General features: G+C 36.0%; 1 protein-coding gene across 3 annotated transcripts in view; it reads right to left on the minus strand.

Moving 5' to 3' along the window:
• Positions 1 to 19,756, minus strand: part of TLL1 (tolloid like 1) — a 130,854-nt gene that overhangs the window by 19,024 nt on the left and 92,074 nt on the right. For 2 of the 3 annotated variants that reach the window (XM_008638587.2, XM_017740639.1), the window contains exons 11-16: positions 18,709 to 18,825; positions 17,633 to 17,778; positions 11,870 to 12,065; positions 10,297 to 10,422; positions 7,214 to 7,374; positions 4,116 to 4,296 (exon numbers count right to left, since the gene is read on the minus strand). In XM_008638587.2, the coding sequence (XP_008636809.1) occupies positions 4,116 to 4,296; positions 7,214 to 7,374; positions 10,297 to 10,422; positions 11,870 to 12,065; positions 17,633 to 17,778; positions 18,709 to 18,825 (927 nt within the window). Of the gene's footprint in view, positions 1 to 4,115; positions 4,297 to 7,213; positions 7,375 to 10,296; positions 10,423 to 11,869; positions 12,066 to 17,632; positions 17,779 to 18,708; positions 18,826 to 19,756 lie in introns of those variants that run through there. The other variant, XR_001864116.1, reaches the window with a different exon arrangement.

Below are 19,756 nucleotides of genomic sequence, written 5' to 3' on the forward strand. Positions count from 1 at the left end.
TAGAACAAATGTTTTGCCATGTAAAAACAAAGCCATTTGTTATGCTGACAGATGGAAATGAGTCCCCCCAGTTTTGAATGGATACTTTCTTTCTTTTCTCATTTCAGTACTCAGAAGAAGGAAAGATCCATTCTCAACAAAATATTAGATGGAATCAATCTGAGGACAAATGGTCGTACCTCTGAGACCCTCAGAGGCCACCAGTCTGTGAATAATACGTACTCGGCCTGAAGGGACCTGTATCAAGTCCTTGCAAGATTCAAAAACAAAAATTTTCTCTTTGCAGGCAGCTTTCTTGTCTGTGGAAAAAAATGTACCAGGATGGCACCAGAGGTGAGTTTGTGTTCAAGGCTAGAAACATTCTAGCTGTCTCTTTTTAACTGCTCAATGATTCACCACCCAAGAAGAGATGCCCCAACAAACCTCATTTCTACATTACATCAAAAACCATGAATATTTTGAATGATTATGCAAAGAATCATGTTTATTTACAACACTGAAGTAAGTCTGAAACTTATGATAAATTGAAGTTTAATGACAAACTATGACAGATCCTTAGGTTATCTTCTCAGAAAGATCACAGAAAAAAGATTAAGGCCTTTTAAAAATATATTATTATTATTATTATCATTATCATCTTTTTGGCATTATTTAACACTTCTCTAGTCTTACAGGCCCAGCAGAGTGTTGAGTCCTGCAGGGACTTACTCCTAGGTCTTGGCCTTATAACAAAAGCAGGAGACAGAGGAGGACAGAAGAAAGAGGGAGAAGAACAAAATCCTAATTACTGGAAGTTTTTTGTTTAGAAGCCTAATATCTGATTCCAAGAAGTTTTAATTATTTAAAAAAAAAAAAAATATTTAGTGACCCCCTAGTTTCCTCTCTTTTTCTGAAAAACTTGATTATAAATATGCAATAGAGTCTCTGCAGATCAGCTAGATCCCTGCAGAGGCTCCTAACTGAGCTTTCTTCAGAACTGTCCCATCAAATGTAAGTTTTACATGAATGCTGAAAAAAAAAAAGTTTTTCTCACTTTCCAGTAGCACCTGTCTGTCTGTTAACACTATTTTACAGCCAAAAATATAATTACATGTTGTCTTGTATCAACATAAATACCTTCCTAATGCAGGTCATCTGTTGCCCTATGTCGCTGTTTGCTTTCACAGTTTATCACAGCAGGTTTCAACCACCCAAAAACTGCTTTCTGTCGTCTAAGCTGGAGCTGGGCCATCCTTTCTCAACTCTAGCTGTGGTGCAGAATTCATCACCAAAAGAGTTGCTGAAAACAAGGGAAGTTTTGTGGCTGTGCTTGAGGAACACTTTACGGTTCCTAACCTTCACACTAATTTAACTTATCCACATTTCTCTCTTGCTGAGCATTGCATGTGCCCTTTACTGGTGAATAGAGTGCAAGATGTGTTTTATTCATTACATTTTTTTCCATTATGTCTTTCTAAGTGCTTACACATACTTCTGTTGTGGTTTAATTAATAAAATTGCTAAATGTACGCAATCAAGTGTCTAAGTATTTCTACCCAGATATCATTCTAAAAGTATTGTATTCTGAAGATTAATATACATATAAACAGGCAAAAACACAACACCTCATCAGCTGAAAAATTATGTTATCAACTCCCAAAAGTCAAAATACTTGAAGTCTCAAGCCTGTTCTTCATTGACAGATCAATAGCATATTATGCCCATAATAAGGAATAAGGAATTCAGGCATAAGAAAGTATCAGTGTTTTCTGGCAGCCCTAAGATGTCTGATTAGTTATTTGGAGATGACATCTTCTTTTTTGATATTTTAAGTTCATAAATTTTGCCTCAAGCATTACAAAATCTCTGTTTTAATCAGGAAACATTGTCAAACAGGGAAAGCCAGATGACACAGAAGAATGGAATCTGCTAGAAATTAGAACAAATGGAAGATAGTTGAGAAAGAATAAAAATAAAATACTCATATTCAAATATTTGAACTTATATTAAATGCTGGCAGAAATGCATTATGAAGCATTCAGTAAATTTATATACTTACAAATTCAAAGACTATTTATATCAAAGTTTGGGGGTTTTTTTGAAAGAGATTAGATATATACTATGTCCAGGACACATCACACATTTCTATTCATTAAAAAACACATTAGTTCAAAACTATCCCTGACTAAAGAATTTATTCTGTGATCAATGACATCATTTAAACTTTTCTTTTTCAATTACCTTGAGAGGGAAAGATAAGAACATTTCATTCATCACTGAAACATACAAGGGAAAAATTCTGAAGAATTACAACCTGATGCTTTCTAATCCATGACCTATAGTCTAGACTTTCCCCAAGATACAGCATTAGTGGAACCCACTCATTGGTGGAACCCAGTCATTTTAAAAAGCCACTTAAGCAAAATAAATAAATACATCTGTGAAGATTAACTATTACTTTAAAGAAAACCACGATTTAACTGTCTATAAATGTATAAATGATCAGGATGTCCAGAAAACATAACTTCTGAGCCACGGAACTTACACAAATTACTACACTATCATTGCCAGTCTTAAGTGAAATATCTGTAAGATCTTAAAAAGATTTAACAAACTTCATTTGCAGTTTTTAGAACTTGAACATGTCAATATTTAATCCTGTAAAAAGTCAAAGTATGTGACAATTTCTGCTGGCAGGACTAGACCTACATAAAATGACTAGCTGTGTGCTTCTAGGAGAAAGCTCTGTTGTGTGCACATACGTATTTACTACAAATAATGAATAAACCTTGAATGCTTCTTGCCAATGTAAATCATAAATTTAAAATTAAAAAGTTTTCCTATATGTAAAGATGGAGCTCTGGAAGACTATGACCAGAAAAAAAAATATACACTTAGAGGAGGCAAAATGTTTGTTAACATCTTGTATGAGATTAAACACCTTTTCTCATCTTTCATAGTTGCTTAATAAAAATATCAAAATAGTCAAAATAAGAAAATATTCAACGTCTAAACTGTTTACCTTGGTAGATATTTTTTCACTTTCCAAACCTCATCACTTATATATTATACAGATTCTTATTAGTCATAATCATTAGTTATTAACAGTAACCAATGAAACACCATTTCATTTCAGTTTTGATAAATATTTTAGCAAGCAAATGCTAATAATGGTAGCATATTTTACTACATGCAAAGTGTAATCAGGATTCTCCAGATTTAGATTTTTAACTGCCATCAAAAAAATCTGGGGCACAATTCAGCTCCCAAATTCTTCTGTTTGATACCTGGTTTAGGGAGGTGGGCAGATGGGACTGGTGTTCTGTGTTGTTTTACCCAAGGTGAGATACCTATCCCTATGTGTGCGTGTAAACATGCAGGAAAAACACAAAGCAAACTTGGCTACAAACACCGAGTGGTCTCCTGCCAGAGCCAGATTTCTATGTCCCCCTCTCAGTGGGTATTTGCAGAGGCCACTGTTGAGCAAATATTTCCTCACACCTTAAGCTTCACTCCTGTAACTTTATTCAATAGTCTATGTCCTCATATGATACAAACTTCCACTGCTCTGATCTCCCTCAGTAAAATTACACTCATAAATAAAAAGACACAGCTTTTTTGCAAGATCAAGATCTTAAACCCTGTTCTTCTGCAAAACGTTAAGTGCTAAGTTTGGCACAGAAGTACCCATAATGTTAAACAAATGTTGTACCACAAAGTGGTAATTTCCCAACAAATGGAATATATTAAGAGACTTGAGTAGAAAAAATACTAGTGTACACAGTGTGCAATTCGTATCACATTACAACTGGGATTTGAAAAAAATAGCAACAAAATTTAGGATAAAAGAAATCTAATAAAAATATAGAAATACAATATATTTTCTTTCATCCTCTATCTCACAAAATTTACTTGCTTCTGCTGTTATTTATCTATATATGTTCCATATGTTTGCTACAGACATTACAAGTGAGAACAGTATTTTAAGACAGGACAGTGGTTTATTTATATATATAAAACTAATTCAAAGCTAGCAGGAGAACCATAAGCAAAGAAGCCACTCATTTTGTGGTCACTCCACCTAGCCAGTGGACACCCAGAGGCACTTACAGGTATACAAGGGTACTTTTCTATACCTGAGAAGAAGTGTGCCTTGAAGCCTTTTTTTGAGACGGTGTTGTCAGATCGAAACTCGATTCGCATGTTGTTGTACTGCGAGGTGATAACTTCGGGCACTTCTGTACCGCAGAATTTACCGTGGAGCTTGGAATCAGAAGAAAGGCCACTGCGAATCTCCACATAATCGTACTTGCAAACCTGAGAAGAGAAAGAGAGAAAAAAATTTGGCTCACCAAAATAAAAGCGTGAAGCTGTTTACAAATGGCAGAACTCTGACTGGTATATATATTGCTGCTTAGTAATAAATGAACAATATTCTTCTTCACTTTGTCCTGACTCTGAAAGCATTTGTAAATTCTTGCAAACATGTCTTGATTTTAGGTAAGAATATTTTAAGGTCACTAACACATAGCTATACTATGAATTATGTTCAAACATATTTTTATAGGATGCTGACCGGTGTTTAATATCTAAATTTCAAGATGCTTAGAAGCATTTCCACTTAATTTGAGAAGCAAACATTCCATTGATAGTAAATTAAAATCTAGAAACACTCATCCTAAAAAATTGTACCTATCTGCATGCTATAAGCCACATACCTCAAACCTACAAACCTTCCACTACTTGCATCTCAAAGATTTTTTTTAAATATTAATTTTCACCTAGAAACTTGCAAGGTAATTTTTTATCATAATGTATTTAAGATAAGTTAATTTATTTCCAAATATATAACTTTCCACTATTAAAACTATACAACTTTCATCAACAGTAGCATAGTTAAAATTTGGAAGCAGGATGCATACCATTTTCATTAAAAGGTTAAAAATAAAGTAATATAATGTAATAAAAAAGCCTTATGCAAGGCCTACTTCTCATGGTAATATTTTCAATGCATAATCCTTTGGTGAACTTAAAGCCATCCACCCAAAAACTTCTAAGCTTCTTAGGCTCAACTATCAATCATTTAATCAAAAATGTCCCAGTTGTCTGCAATTAATAGCTTAAGAGAAAATATTGGCTGGGAGGATTCAAACAGAGCTTATATTGTCCATTAAATCCAAGTTGTCTTTGAAAAATTGCAATTTCTAGCCAAAAAAGGAGCGTCAGGGGAGCTGGAAGGGAACAATAGAAACGGATGTTTTGGCCTTTGTTGTTCTCTCCCTATGAAAAATTGTCAATTTCCAGTTGGTTTTAATATAATACATTGAAGATGTAGATTAAACTTTAATTGTTACTGGAAGAATTTTCATATGTTGCAGAGTGGGAAAGTGACTTATTCAGCTGAAACTCTTTCTGTACAGTATAAAGAACACAAAGATTCATGAAACTTGAGTTAGTGCCACTTGCTGATCTATATTAATTGAACAACATATTTATAATAATGCATGTGATTTTCAAATATAGCTTACTACATTGATAAATCCCACCAATTTCAGCAATATAAGAGTGGTGAGTTTTTATGGTTCCATAGCTTTAGATCAGAAATGAAATGCAATTTCAGATAAGTTTAGCTTCCTCTATACTACACTGCATTGAAAAAAATTTACAAGTTAAACTGCAAAATGTGAATGTAAAATATTAAATTTTAGTAGTGTAAAAGACATATTAAACTTGGTCCTAAATGAAATTCCTATAACAAATTTTTAAAAAAATAAAGTACTGATAAATGTATACATTTTATGTCTGCACTCAGACAATACATTAGAATTTTCCAGATATTATGTTTCTTCTGATTTTCCCAGGCATCCATCCTTAGTACTACTATTTAACAATATAAAGCCAAGACTCAGTAGCACATGAGATGATCAAACTCCAGTTCTGAATGTTGAAAGACATTTAGGATTTTTCTATCTGCTTATGTTACACGCCTCTTATGACCTTAGAAAAGTGATTTAACTTCCTTACACGCCAGGTGTTTTCCTTGCAAATCTTGCTCACATAGCAAGAAAGTGAAAGGAAAAGGTTTTTATGACTTGTTCAAATGGTAAATTTCAGTTCTTTGGAACTTTTAAGATTTTATTACATCTCTTGCAGTTCTAGCAATAATGACTACAGGACATGAGTGTAACATTTATATCATTGAAAACTGGAATTTCACGGACTTTAGAACCCACTCCAAAAAATTATGAGGGGGAAAAAAAACCTCACACTGCTGCCTCTGCAAATAATATTGAGGAATTTTGGAGAAGCCATGGCTGGTTTGGTTCTTAGTTATAAATTAAACTCCAGCTTTTATCCCTTCAAATACCTCTGCCCAAAAGGTAGGCCACCTTTATACCAAATAGATTGCTACAAATTTATTTAGTCAGAAATAACATCCCGGGATTTGTGTTCTTAATGCATAATGTGCATATAAACTCAGTGGTTACAGCACGCTATGGCTGGAGTGTAGTGAGGGAATTCAACGATAGGACAGAGAAGTGCCTACAAAGCAGAACAAATGCTGAAGATGATGTTGAAACCCATATTTTACTGCTTCCCATCCAAAAAGCACTGCAACCCCCACCAATTTTTTTAAAGCTGTAAGGAGCATCCATCAGTATATGGAGGGCTCTGCCCTGTCCCTCCTCCTACCTGGACAGAAGATCCTGCATGCCTCTGGGGGCTGCTCAGCTCAAAAACTGCTGCTATTCTATTGTGCCTTATTTCTGGTACTGCTCATTTCAAAATACTCCCCCAGTGAGATACTTGTGATTTAAATGCTCTCTCACTCCATCACTAACCACAGCTTATATGTATTCTTTGTAGTCAGTTTGTAAAGATGATTTGGTTTCTCCAGATTTTCTTCTCTTGAATTCTTTCCAATATGCTTCAGCCCCATTTGCTCTGTTTTATTTTGTTGATAAAAAAGTCAGCTGAGACTCAGCAGAGAACATTTTTTAAAATTTCTTGTAATACATATACATTTAGATGATATGTAAAAGAGAGGTATTCTTTCCATGTTTGTTTTGAAAGAATCCAGAAACAGTCCCAAAATGAAAACAAGAATATCCATGCTTATTGTCAGCATATGAAAGGTCAGCAAGGGTTTTATAAGACAATACCTACTTTTGAATGCTTGTGAAACTGTTTAGCATGTAACAGATTGTGCAGCTCTTTGTTCCCAGTTACTTACTTCATTCCCTTCTAACTCAAAAGACTCAAACTTCATTGAAATTCGGTATTGCGTTGGGGCAACCACCTGCCACACACAGTTTTTGTTTGGAGGATACTCTTTTGGCCACCCTGGTGTGGTTATGGTCCCATTTAGCTTTGTCAGGAGTCCTCCGCAAGCAGCTGTAAAATTAAAAGAGAACATAGTTTCTTGACTGACACTGTGCTTTACTCTAAACAGAAGCACACTGAGAAGAATCGGTCCTCTCATTACTTATATGCTGCAATGCCCAGACAGAATAATCAGAATCTTGCTTTATCATGCTTGGTGCAAACAAAGAGAAGGAGACAGCCCCTATCTTGAACAGCTTGCAGGTTTGTGGGCAGAGATAAGTTTCAGGACTACACAAGGCGTTATCATATTCATTCTTTTCCCCTCCTTCCAGAGACTCTGGTTATTCTCTCACAGCCTTTCCCATACAAGTCCTCTGACCTCGCCACCCTCCCCAAGACCTTGACCACCCCTCTTCTTACAGAGGGATACTTAAGATGTGCTTCTCTCCTTGATTATTGATGCAGAATCAGCCCTACCTGTCTCAGCTCATATGGCTGCATATGCCTCCCATAACCTCCTAGATAGGGTCACTTCTTTGGAAGAGCAGACACGTACACTTCAGTCACAATTACTTTTGCTGAAGTATGGATGTTCAATTAAAAGAGAAAATGCCTATTATTTCCAAATATATGCCAAATAATCACCTCTATAAAACAGAAAAATACTGTACTTTGCTCTTGAATGCAGTTCAACTTGCAAAGGATAAACTCATTAATCTTTTCCATCTGTGTAGATTTTTTTTTTTTAAAAGGAAAGTAATGGGATTTAGAGAAGCTCTCGATCACACTCGGCTACATTGATACCATTGCACTGTGATGGCACTGGAAATCATCCACACATCTCTTTCCAAAGAGCTGAAGGGGGGAGCTCTATTCAGCTGCGCTCCACAACACTGAATGCTTTAAAAACTGGCCATTCCAGTCTAGTTGATGATCTCACACACTGCATCTACTCCATCTAACACAGCTGGGAGAACTCACCAGTTACTGTATCAAGGCTCATTTTGTCAACTCGGACACACACACCAGTGTTCCTCCCAGTCCCTAGTTTTTCACGCAGCACATTTCTTCGTGTACATGTAAAAGTAATCTGATGGGAATGGGTGCACCAAGACCCTGGGTCACACAGTGTATCAAAAAAGACCAGACATAGGTTTAGAGACTGCACCCAGATGGCACAAGCTGTCCCCTCAAATGGTCCAATCTGGGTCAGAGCAACTACTGCCAGATTTCAATTTCTACTTTTGAACATTGTTCTATTGATCCTTGAGGCAAGGGCGGGAAATGTGGAAACAGTGAAAAAAGAAAATCTTAATGCTTTCTAATGTACTGCCATTGGTGGAGACTTGGATTAGAAGACCACGAAACAAATTTCTGTGCACTTCAACACTGCAGTGAAGTACAGGACTAAGTTTCTGACTGAGTGGCTTCTACTCATGTGTGAATTAATACAGCTAGCTCACCCCCCAAATGGCTTTTTTTTGGCCCCAAAAAGCCATAACGAGGATGTAATGTTCACAGTGACTACACAGTAATTTTGATTCAGCAGTCCCAAGTACTATCTACATACAGTGAGTGCCACCTCAGGTGGAACAAACACATACACACTTTTAGGGACAGCTCAGGGTTTTTGCTCTACACCACACTGCAGTGCTTAGAGTGTCTTCTTTTGACAGAGTTGCTTTACTGTTTGGGTGCCAGGGATGCATCTCTTTTCTATTTTTCAGAGGCAGAGGGAAGAGTATTCTGAAAGACTGGTAATCCTCTCTAATATTCTGACTCGAGTCAGCAAGCAGACTAAACTGAATTCCTTGCATAAATTTGGGGCGATGATCAAAAGCCCAGAGATCAAACTTCTGTCTTCATGGCCCCCCTTAAACTTATTTTCTTATTGTCTGCCTAATACACAGACATCCATGTAAATTATTTTTCAAAAGTTCTCTTTATTAAAGGTGGGGGAGGGAGGAAAAACAACCAAAAAAACTCCAATGAGCTTGATGAGAGCCACAATCTAACATGCCTTTAATCTAGGACTGTCACCACCTCACACAAACATACAACAAAAAATAACCCAAAACCAACCCACAGATCCAAAAGCAAAATAACAAGAAAGAATTGCAAAGAAACTAGGCAAAACTACCCCAGATTGTGACAAATAATGAATAAAAGCCAGGAAACTGGAAAAAAGAGAGACCAGTGAATTGCATCAGAAGAAAACCAGGACTCCAAGTACTCCAATTTCCAAAATCCATTCGCTAGTCAAACAGATGAGCTAAGAATAAATTTGTGCTATCCCTTGATTTATTGGTGTTTATGAGTAAAACTCAAACAATAATTGGTGCGTAATGATCAAGAGCTTATGTGTCTTGCCTTGGATATGAAATATGCATAGAATGCAAAATCTTATCTCAGTTCAATCCTATGTTTACACAGACTTCCACGTATCTCTTTTTTTTTTTCCCCTCCAAATGGTTATTTGAACACACTTTGCTCACCTTGAAAAGTAAGAAAAGTCCACTATGTGGCTATGTGACTAGGAGTGGGGAGGATTCCTCTGAGCTTTGAGCCAAAATGAAGGCTCTAGCTCTTCCAGACCTGCCAGCTTCCCAGGCACATCCAAGTCAGAGGTGGTCAGAGGGATTGCTAAATACTCTGATTCTGAGAAAGTGGCACGTGACTCTGCTGGTAATTGTCTCCTTGAGCATGGTGAGAGATTTTGCTTTAGTGAGCATTAATAGTGTAATAAGTGGTATGAAGTCCTACTTTGCACCATTCCTGATAGACTAACGGCAAAATCTACAAAACTAAATTGCTGACAGATATAGGACGAACGTGGCTCTGGCCCTGCTGCTAAAAAGAGAGCACTGGTTTTCTGGGTTGGGTTCCACAGATCTCACGCTGCTTGGACAGAGCCTAAGAAACATGTAGCATTTCACTCAGGCAATGCACTCTGAGAGCTTTAAGAGCCCATATGACAGCAACAAACTGTACCTTCACAACTCTTTTTGTCAGGACCAAGTTCGTAGCCAGGATCACAGGCGCACTGGTAACTGCCCAGGGTATTTACACAGCGCTGCTCACAGCCACCATTGTCAGGTTTGGCACATTCATCTTCCTCTACCAAGACAGGGAAGAATGCAAAAATGTGTTAAATAATTACCTTCCTCAGCTGTAACTGCTGGATCAATATTAACCCAGAAAGCTGTATGCATGCCATTATAAGATGCACCACATAGCACACTGTGGTTGCTGGCTAGAGGATTTTCAAATGCTAAGGAGACCTGCAATGGCATAACTAAAAATTTGTCCTTTGTGGGTAGTGGGTGTTTGGTTTGTTGGGTTTTTTTTAAACAATATCTACCAACAGCTGCAGAAATAATTTATAAGCACTTTGTGTGCAGCATACAGTAATTCAGGCAGCCATAATCTAAAGGTTGTACAAAGTATTGAAGGAAAGATTGAAAATCCACAGTAGGGTCACTTGAAGGGCACTTTATCTCCCACAGAATCAATCTGTGCATTATCCTGAATTCATACTCAAAAACAGATTAACAGAATCCTCAAATCCCAGGTTTTTATTCGACTGATATTAAAAGGAACAAGATGAATCAGGGCTGGGGGAGGGAAAGGAATTGTGTATTCCGTCTACCAGCTCTGAAATATACCCATGAGATTCATTGCTAAAATATTCCTCAGATGCTGAAATATTGTTTCCTTACACCAGGACAAGTAATTTCTCAGGAAAAAGCCACAGCTCCTACTCTCATGCCTATAGCCTTCAAAGTTATAATTGTCTACAATGAAAACTATCAGTTAGGATTAGAGAAGCACAGTTTGTGTCTTTTCAAAAGAGCAAAAAGGTTCTCCTAGTGGTATGACCTGTATTTTGGGTGTCACCATGGCCACACCACTGCCAGTAGCTTTTACTGCGCCACCAGCAGCACGGTGTGCAAATTACAAACTTTCCATTCATCAAATGCTTCAGGCATACCTGCAGTTGTATGACACCCTCCTCTCCCCAAAAAACACCCAAAACTGAAGGAAGACTATGAGGTTATTGCTCAATATGATTTCCCATCTGTTTTTTTTGGGGGGGTTTTCTGCTTACAGAGAGTAATAAATTGATGAAGCAGACTAATCCAGAAAATGGATTAGAAAAAAGCTGACAAGATTTAGACAAAGAAAAGAAAAAACCTTTAACAGGAAAAAAATCCATTTGCAATTATACTGTTTATATTTGAAAATACAATGTAAAAAAAGTGCCACTTTTTTACAAAATTAGATATGTTTCAAAACTAAGTTAGTTAATTGAACCTGAAGACAGTAGAAAGTTGTGCTGAATGTGTTCCTTTATTCTTTGAACACATTATACTAGGAGATTCAAAGGCCTCTATTGTTTGTCTTGAATAAATTTTATGCCCAGGGAAAAAATATGCTAGGGACAGTATAGTCTATTAGTAAAAAAAAAGACTGAGAAATATGTTTAACATTCTTTTATAATTTTTCTAGTCCAAGAAGAAGTGATAAGCTGTTCACAATACCCAAAATATGCTTTAACACTTACCTTTAAAAAAGTTAGCTGCAAACCCTGCTTTGTTAACAGTTCCATCAGAAACAAACTTCATCCACAGAGTATTAGAGGTAGATCTAATGTCTTCTGGCTTGTCATAGCCACAAAAGTGACCAATTAAAGGACTGTTTTCATTTGTTCCATCTCGGATTTCCAAGTAGTCATATGCACAGTTGTCATGTCTTTCAATCTGTAAAACATAATTTTCAAAGTGACCTACCTGAACTTGACCATAAATATCAAATATTGGTCATATAATAAACAGAATTGAATTTTTTCAAAATTAAGGTTAAGGTCTCTGTTTAGGCTTCAAGCAGCAGGAAGATGAACAAGCATCACTGAACTGATTTTAACTATACTTGTTTTCTACAAGAAAAAATTATTGAAATGTTACTAAGGACGCAGCAGTCTAAGTGGGAAAAAAGTAACTAAAAAAGACATGCCCACCTCTAAGCTTTCCTCGAAGTTCTACTCTGACCTCAAGTAAAGTCCTCTTTTCTCATGTACACTCAAGTAAAGCAGATTAATGGCTCAGCAACTAAACAGGTCAGAAATATTCACTGTTTTAGCAATATTAAAAGCTCAATTTTGATCAATATGATAAGATTTTTAGACTCTCCCTTTATCCTCCTAACAGAGCAAAATTTTGCATTTGTCTCTGTTCCCTGATGTTGCAGGATAAAGGTAAAAAATTGTGGTCCGTAAAGAATTTGATGCATCTGAAGAATTAGATCCAAACACACATCTAAAATGATCAGATCTTAAGTAGTAACAGAACAGAGGACAAAAAGAAGCTCATCATTTTTCTGTAGCTGTTGTGTCTAGTTTCTGTTGCATAATTCCCAATTTCAGGTGTCATCTTTTGATTTTCTGGATCAATTAATGACTCTTCACTGTACTGATGGAGAAACCTACTGAAACCAGAACAACTAAAAATTCCCTTTCCTTTTAAACTTTCTGCTGGATGACATTCAAACACAGACTAATATGTGGCTGGGCATGTGTACATGTCTACTTGAGTAGCGACCTTTGTTCTCTTTACATAATAGTATTTGCAGAGTCAGTCAGAATGGGAATTGCACCAGAGAGGAAAGCAGTAGCAGCCCAAATATGGCCTTGTCCAGAAGCTAGATAATTTACAATGCTTGTCTTTATTGAGAGAGTATCTTTCTCAACAGAATTAAAAACCCTCTCGAGCTGGGTCATTTTACTGCTAGAATATTTCACATCACTCAATCTTGTTTATAAAAGAATCAACTAGATCCAAGCATTCAAAAACAATTCTTCTAAGAACACTCTTGTTCAACAAACTGGCTGAATCAGGAGAGGCAAGTTTAGGGATGGAGAGGATGGGGAGGGTGACAGGATCACAGTCAGGTAGAAGGGGTGGAGAAAGCCTCAAATTTAATTCAGCACATCCAAATTCTTTTAAAACAATAAAGACGTCAAAACTAAACTAAGCCCAGAAAAAAAATCCACATTTGAACTCCAGAGAGAATCTTTCTTGCACCTTGGATTCACAGTAAATAGAAGTTATCTACTGGTTCTCTGCTTTAATTGTGCATCATGACCAGCATGAAGCTCAGGAACCACCACAGACCCAGGAGCTTTCACTTAGCACATTAGGATTTCTTATATAAGAGGGAAAACTGGGGGAACTGCTTGATTTCATGTCATTTTAGAGGCATCAAAATATGGCACTTCCACACAACATTTCTCTGTCTTCTTTCCAACTTTCCAATTCTTCAAGCATTCCCATGCGTAATTTTCTGCCACTCACTTCTCTGTCACAAACCATATTGCCACTTACTGTAATTTCCTAGATGTTTACTCAGGAATTGCTTTGGGACAGAGTTTGGGAATGAGTGAGGAAAGCCAGGAAGATTTGGGATGCAACCACTTATTGCTGATTTTAGTGGCAATTGCATGGTTGCAACTAATGCAGTCAGGAATGTGTCTACATGAGCACTGCTAAGTTTTTGACAATACCAATTCCAAATTTTCATTAATCTAAATAATAAATTCATGACATCATACTCCAACTTGAAACAAAGTCTGCCTTGTTATCTCAGTAAAAATCAAGAAGTGAACTCGTCCAAAGCCCACTAATATCAATGAAGGGATTGTGCATTTTCCCCACATCTGTGGTCATTTCATAACTCAAGACTTTTAATTAACATCAGTTTTTTCCATGTTTCCAGGTTTTATGGGAAATATGGAAATTATGATTATCCACCAGCCCAGTATGGCTCTGAGTTATGTGTGCCAAATTTCCGTTGAGGTGAATTAGTAGCTTCTTTTTTGAGGATCACTTTATTTTGGGCAGAATACAACAGCTAAAAATACATTTTGTATAGGAGTAAGTTTATAAAGATTCGAAGACTATAAAAATCAACCAACTTGCAAGGCACTAATGAGTTTCAAAAAAAAAAAAAACCAATTTGAAAGTTGGCCATTCTACTATATTCATTTAATTTTAGTTTACTATTCATTTAATTTATTAGTGCAAGTGATGCCACTATTATGAATATTACTGTATTAAGTGATTAAAGTGTTACACCTATATAAACCTAACAGAGAAGTATTGTGGTTTTGAGAAATAACTGGTACTTGGTAATCAAAGAAAAAAAATATAAAATGTGTGGTTTTTATCCACACCTTAGGTTTTATGGTACTATCACCTGGGAACACTACCATACAAAGATCTATTACACTTGCAATAGTCTCTTATTCCTCCTATTTCCTCCTGTATTTTCTGTCTTAGTCTTCCTACTTCCTATTTGTTCCTTGAGGAAAGTCTCCAGTTAATAAAAGGACCCCGGTGAGATTGGTTTTAACTGGACTGATCCCATAAATCTTGTTTACTGGAGCATTAAAATTTCACAAGGTTGATATTACATGTTGATGAGGAGAAATATGCAAAATGTTAGCAAATTTAAAAAAAACCCGTAACTAAAAAGTTTTTACAGAAAAATGCATTTCCTATATGAAACTGAAAGATAACCTCAGATCCTGAAGGCCTTGGAGGAAACCCTGAATTTGAATGGCATCAGAGAACTAAGTTGAGAAAATGACAGGAAAATTACTAAAGCAGGCACATAGGAAAACACTATGAAATCTCCCAAAGAATTGGCAAGCCAGAGACATTCTCAACATCCATTCTCAAAAAACCCCTCCTGTGTAGTTTTAGTTTTAGAAAAACTACAACAAAACCAACCAAAACTGAACAAACAAAAAACAGAGAAAAGGATATGAAGAGAAAATCTGGGAGCAATTCTATTGCAGTAAAAATCTTTACACTACTTTTTGTCATTGTTAATTTTTTTGTTCATAAAGTCAAACTGCAACACAGGTAAACACATCTGCCTCAGGTTGTAGACTTCAGTCACAAAAGGTGGCATATATGCCTAGTGAAATAAGAAGATCAGATAAACTTTATTCCCTGATTTATTTAAAAATAATTTAAATTATCACTATCTGCACAGAGTTTAACAAGATCACTCAAATGAGGAAGATGAATATGAATCTGCTCTACAAACCCTCTGGATCGTGTTAGTTGGTGAGACTGCATGCCAAAAAAAGTTCTTAATTTAAAAAAAAAAAAAGAATTAACAAGAAAACCCTGCTAATTTTCAAAGAACAATATTATAAAGGTGACTGTAACAATGAAAAAGATGGAGTCACCAGTCCCAACATCTCTACTGTCACACAGACAGTGGAAATTATAGCAGCCAAGTAAGAAAGTGTAATCCTGCACTCAGTGGAAAATGTGTTGCCCACAGCAGGCAAAACAAGATGACTCATTGATACAGTTTGAAATTCTCAGTTTCCCTAGTGCTTTCATTTCAGAATGAAGGTTATTTATACAGTTATTTTTTTCTAGTATTACAGAGGGCTAATGAGAATTCCTCTTACTTAACTGTACCTTTCAGAGGACAGAGAAGTAATTTTCTCACAAACACACTGCAATAACTCTCTGGCCTGACATTTACTTTTTTCTATCTCAGCTGGCACCAAGAACTGTGATTTTTAAACAACTTTTTGTTTTACTGGGCAGGACACCAAGGATTCAGTCCAGAGAGGGACTCAGTATCAAAAACCAGAACACCTACATTCAAGCACTGGGAGCAGAAACGGAAATCACACCCAATGGTGAATGTCCAGGCAAGGCACTCCAGAGCAGCTTCCAAAGCAACTCCTCCTCAGCAGGGAGCCTGGTGGATGAGCCAGTAAGAGATGCCACAAAGACAGAAATAACAGTCTCGTGCCTGCCTAGGGCACCTCATCTGGTGCTGAAGGGCATCTTGCCACTCTGGAATTACATCTCAAACTCTCCCTGGAAAAGTATTTCAAGTCTCTACTGTTGGAAATTTTTAATTTTTTCCTTTCAAAACACATGAAGTATAAGCCCCAACTTGAGACTGTCCCCTGACTATATTTCTGCTCAATTTCCTTTTTTCTTCTTATGAAGTGTTAGTCCACATGTTTCACCTCTAGAGAGTGCCATAATACTAAACAGTCTGGAGGAAAAACTGGTAGACCATTCCTGAGCAACTGCATGCAGACCAAATATTGCAGCAAGTCTCTTTTGCAGAGGCGTAGGGCCATTTCCCTTGTCATCAAAATAAAAAAATGCTGAGCACCAATGGCAGACAAGAAAAGCTCCATATCTAGTCAGTAAATTATATAAAAGGTACTCAAAATATTGTTAATTTTCAACTGTGCTTAAATAAAGAGACTAATGTATTATGGCAAGTAATCTTGAGCCAGGTCATGCAGACTCTGAAGAGCGTTTGGAGAACCCTCTGAGCCAGGGAAGCTGATCTTTTCTGCACTAGAACTGACATTAATTCAGTATTTAAAAAAAAGGGAAAATTAAGCAGCACCTATGAAATTATTAAAATTTCTATACATTCATAATTGCTGATAAAGTGCCAAACCCTTATTGTCTCACACTTGAATCTTTCTATCAGTCATAGCAAAAATGTGCCATAATCCTAAAGTCTGTCTGCAAGACTAAAATGTCAGGTTGGAAATTATAGCTATGTTTACTATACCTCTATTTATATCTATGTACAATATAATGCCAAAAAGTTTAGATTTTAAAAAATGTTCTTCATGCCCTTACTGCTGAAACATATTCAAATGAAACAAATTAACTCAAAGTATGCTACTAAATTTATCTACAAAGTTCAAGCCAGTGTGTTGTGCAGGAATAAAACAGACATATGAAATATTGCTTTCTTTTTTATGTAATTGTTTACGACTGTTTAGCAATCTTATACACAGAGTGATGTACGCTAAAGACATACAAGTATGACTCACTACATCTTTTTTCTTCTCTCATTAAATATAGGTCTGTGATCTGAATATTAGTTTTAGGGTCTTTCCCTTTTCAAAACAGAAGCCAAAAAACACAGTGTTTTTTTCTCCAGCCACACATTCCCTTTTAACAATAAGGTTTAGCAAAGATAAAAAGTCCTGGTTATTTAACATAACATTGAAGTAGTCTTGCTGAACTGGATTTTGTGTTTGGTAAACTCTGACTATCTTCACTAATTTAAACATTCTAATTCAAATATAACCTAAAAAACCTTTAATCTTGAAAATTTCTGTAAAAGAGAAGATTTCATTGATTCTGGAGTTATTTTTCAAAGAGAATTCTTAAATTTATTCACAGGTTTAATATGTATTCCCCTAAATTTCACTGTCACTTAGCCACTAGATGCTTGTCTGAGATTAGTTAAAAGGCTTTACCTCAAATGCTTGAAATGTTAATCCTACATTGTAGTTTTCTGACACTGTTATTTTCCACACACATTCCTTCATTGGTCTGTAGTCATCAGGATAATTGGGAGACTGGATCTGGCCTTCATTTTTGTGGATTTCACCTCCACAAATAGCTGATAAAAGCACAACATTTTTACTGTCAATAATGACATTTTCTGTAATTTCCCCATGCCCAAACTGACATTATATGCTCCCATTTTTAAAACTAATAATAAAGTTGTTCTGGAAAATACTTATATCTACCAAGGATAAATTATTCAAAACACAATTGATTTAAACCATTGTATGCATTTCAGTTAGCAAATATAATGTAGCATTTCTAATAGCTCTAAACATGGCTACAGTGTTAAGGAAGATTTTGTAATAATGGATAATCTGAATCTATACATTTTACAGAATATATTTAAAAGGTCAAAATAATTAAATTTTTGTTCACCCTTGAAATATACTTAATAATTCTTCATTAACATTTAATAACCTTTGGAAAGAGACAAATGAAAGCAAAATCTCATATTTTATAATGATCTATGCATTTTAACCTACAGTTTATCACTTCAAGCTTGCACTCAGTTTGAAGAAACAGCTAATATAAATAAAAAATATTTTCATGAAAAGTACAGGCTCTATTTTAAATAGGTGAATGTTGACTTGCTAATATACCCAGTATGCATGGATGTCTTTATTAACTATATTTTCCATATACTCTGGGAATAAGACAGATTTTTCTGAAGGATAAACAGAAAACACACAGAGAAATCCTTGCAAACACTAAACTCAAGAATATGCATAATTGGTTAATTAAAGACTGGTAAAAAATGTTTATGATTATTATCAGTGATTTCCCTGAAAAAGAGCTCAGCTGAAATCTGATCACAGGAGGAGTTTCAAAACTCCCTGTATAGTAATTTAGCACCTACTGCCTCTTAGTGATAAAATACTAATTTCATATGTTAGTTTTGGCAGGAAATGATTAATATCCAAAGGTATCTGGTCAATATTTTTCTTCAATAATCAATTCATTTTTAATGCCATAAGAAGCTTACCTTCATAAATTGCTGCAAAACCTTTCCCAACCCAGTTGCTGCTGCTGCGGAACTCGATCCACATCCTGCTGTCGGAGGATGCGAGGACTTCTGGCAGTTTGTCACCACAAAACCTGCCTAAAAACATGCAACCAGTAACTGCATTTTCTGCCACCTCTGAAGCCAAATGCTGCAAACATTTATACAAGTGTTTAACATTATAAGCCAAAGTAGCAGAACCAACTCAGTGGAACTATTCATACGCTTATGGTTAAGCACATGTGTTTCTGCAGATCAGGACCTAATACACAAAGATTTTATTATAAAGCTTTCAGAACTTTTTATTGCAGTCAGGCTCACAAGTCTAAGCGTAAAACCTTAGGGGAATTAATGAAAAAAATTATTGTTAGAGATTGTTTCTATGCATACAAACACACGCATTTTGGAAGGGGAAAGTGAGTATTAATCTTGAGAAAGGAACGCGATGTAGGTCACAGTAATACAGCTCATTGTGCCTAAGGGCCAAAGAGATTTAAAAACTAATATCTAAGTTACCAATTCTACAGTATCCTCTTAAATTCTGCCTATGTAGGTAAAATTTATGTTTTTCTAGGTGTTAGGGAACAGAAGAAAAGGATGATTACTGTCTGGTCTTAATTGTTTCTTCTTTATTTTCTGTTCAAGGCCAAGAAAATAGACATTCCTGTTAGAAAACTGTCCTCTGTATCTGGGCACTAGCATTATGGGAGGTGAAATCTCCCCACCAACCTTCTGAATTAAAATAGGATGACTGCAGCTTTTACATATCAGTTGCAAGTCAAACTTAATTCATTATGGCTTTGCATGTCTTTTCTCTGCAAGAGCAAAGGACACACAAAGAACAAATAGAAGGAATCTACTCATAATCTTAAAGGAACAGGCACAGAGCTTGTAAGAACAACTCTGCAGCAGGTACATGTGCTCACCCCACAACCTATGGATTTCCCCTCAAGTGCTACACGTTTGTCTGTAAACTACTTCCCTATTTCTCTGAACAAAACTATGGCAGAGTCATAGTTCAATATCCATA

Source organism: Corvus brachyrhynchos, unplaced genomic scaffold (assembly GCF_000691975.1).
Source record: "Corvus brachyrhynchos isolate BGI_N302 unplaced genomic scaffold, ASM69197v1 scaffold178, whole genome shotgun sequence".
Classification (NCBI taxonomy): Eukaryota; Metazoa; Chordata; class Aves; order Passeriformes; family Corvidae; genus Corvus; species Corvus brachyrhynchos.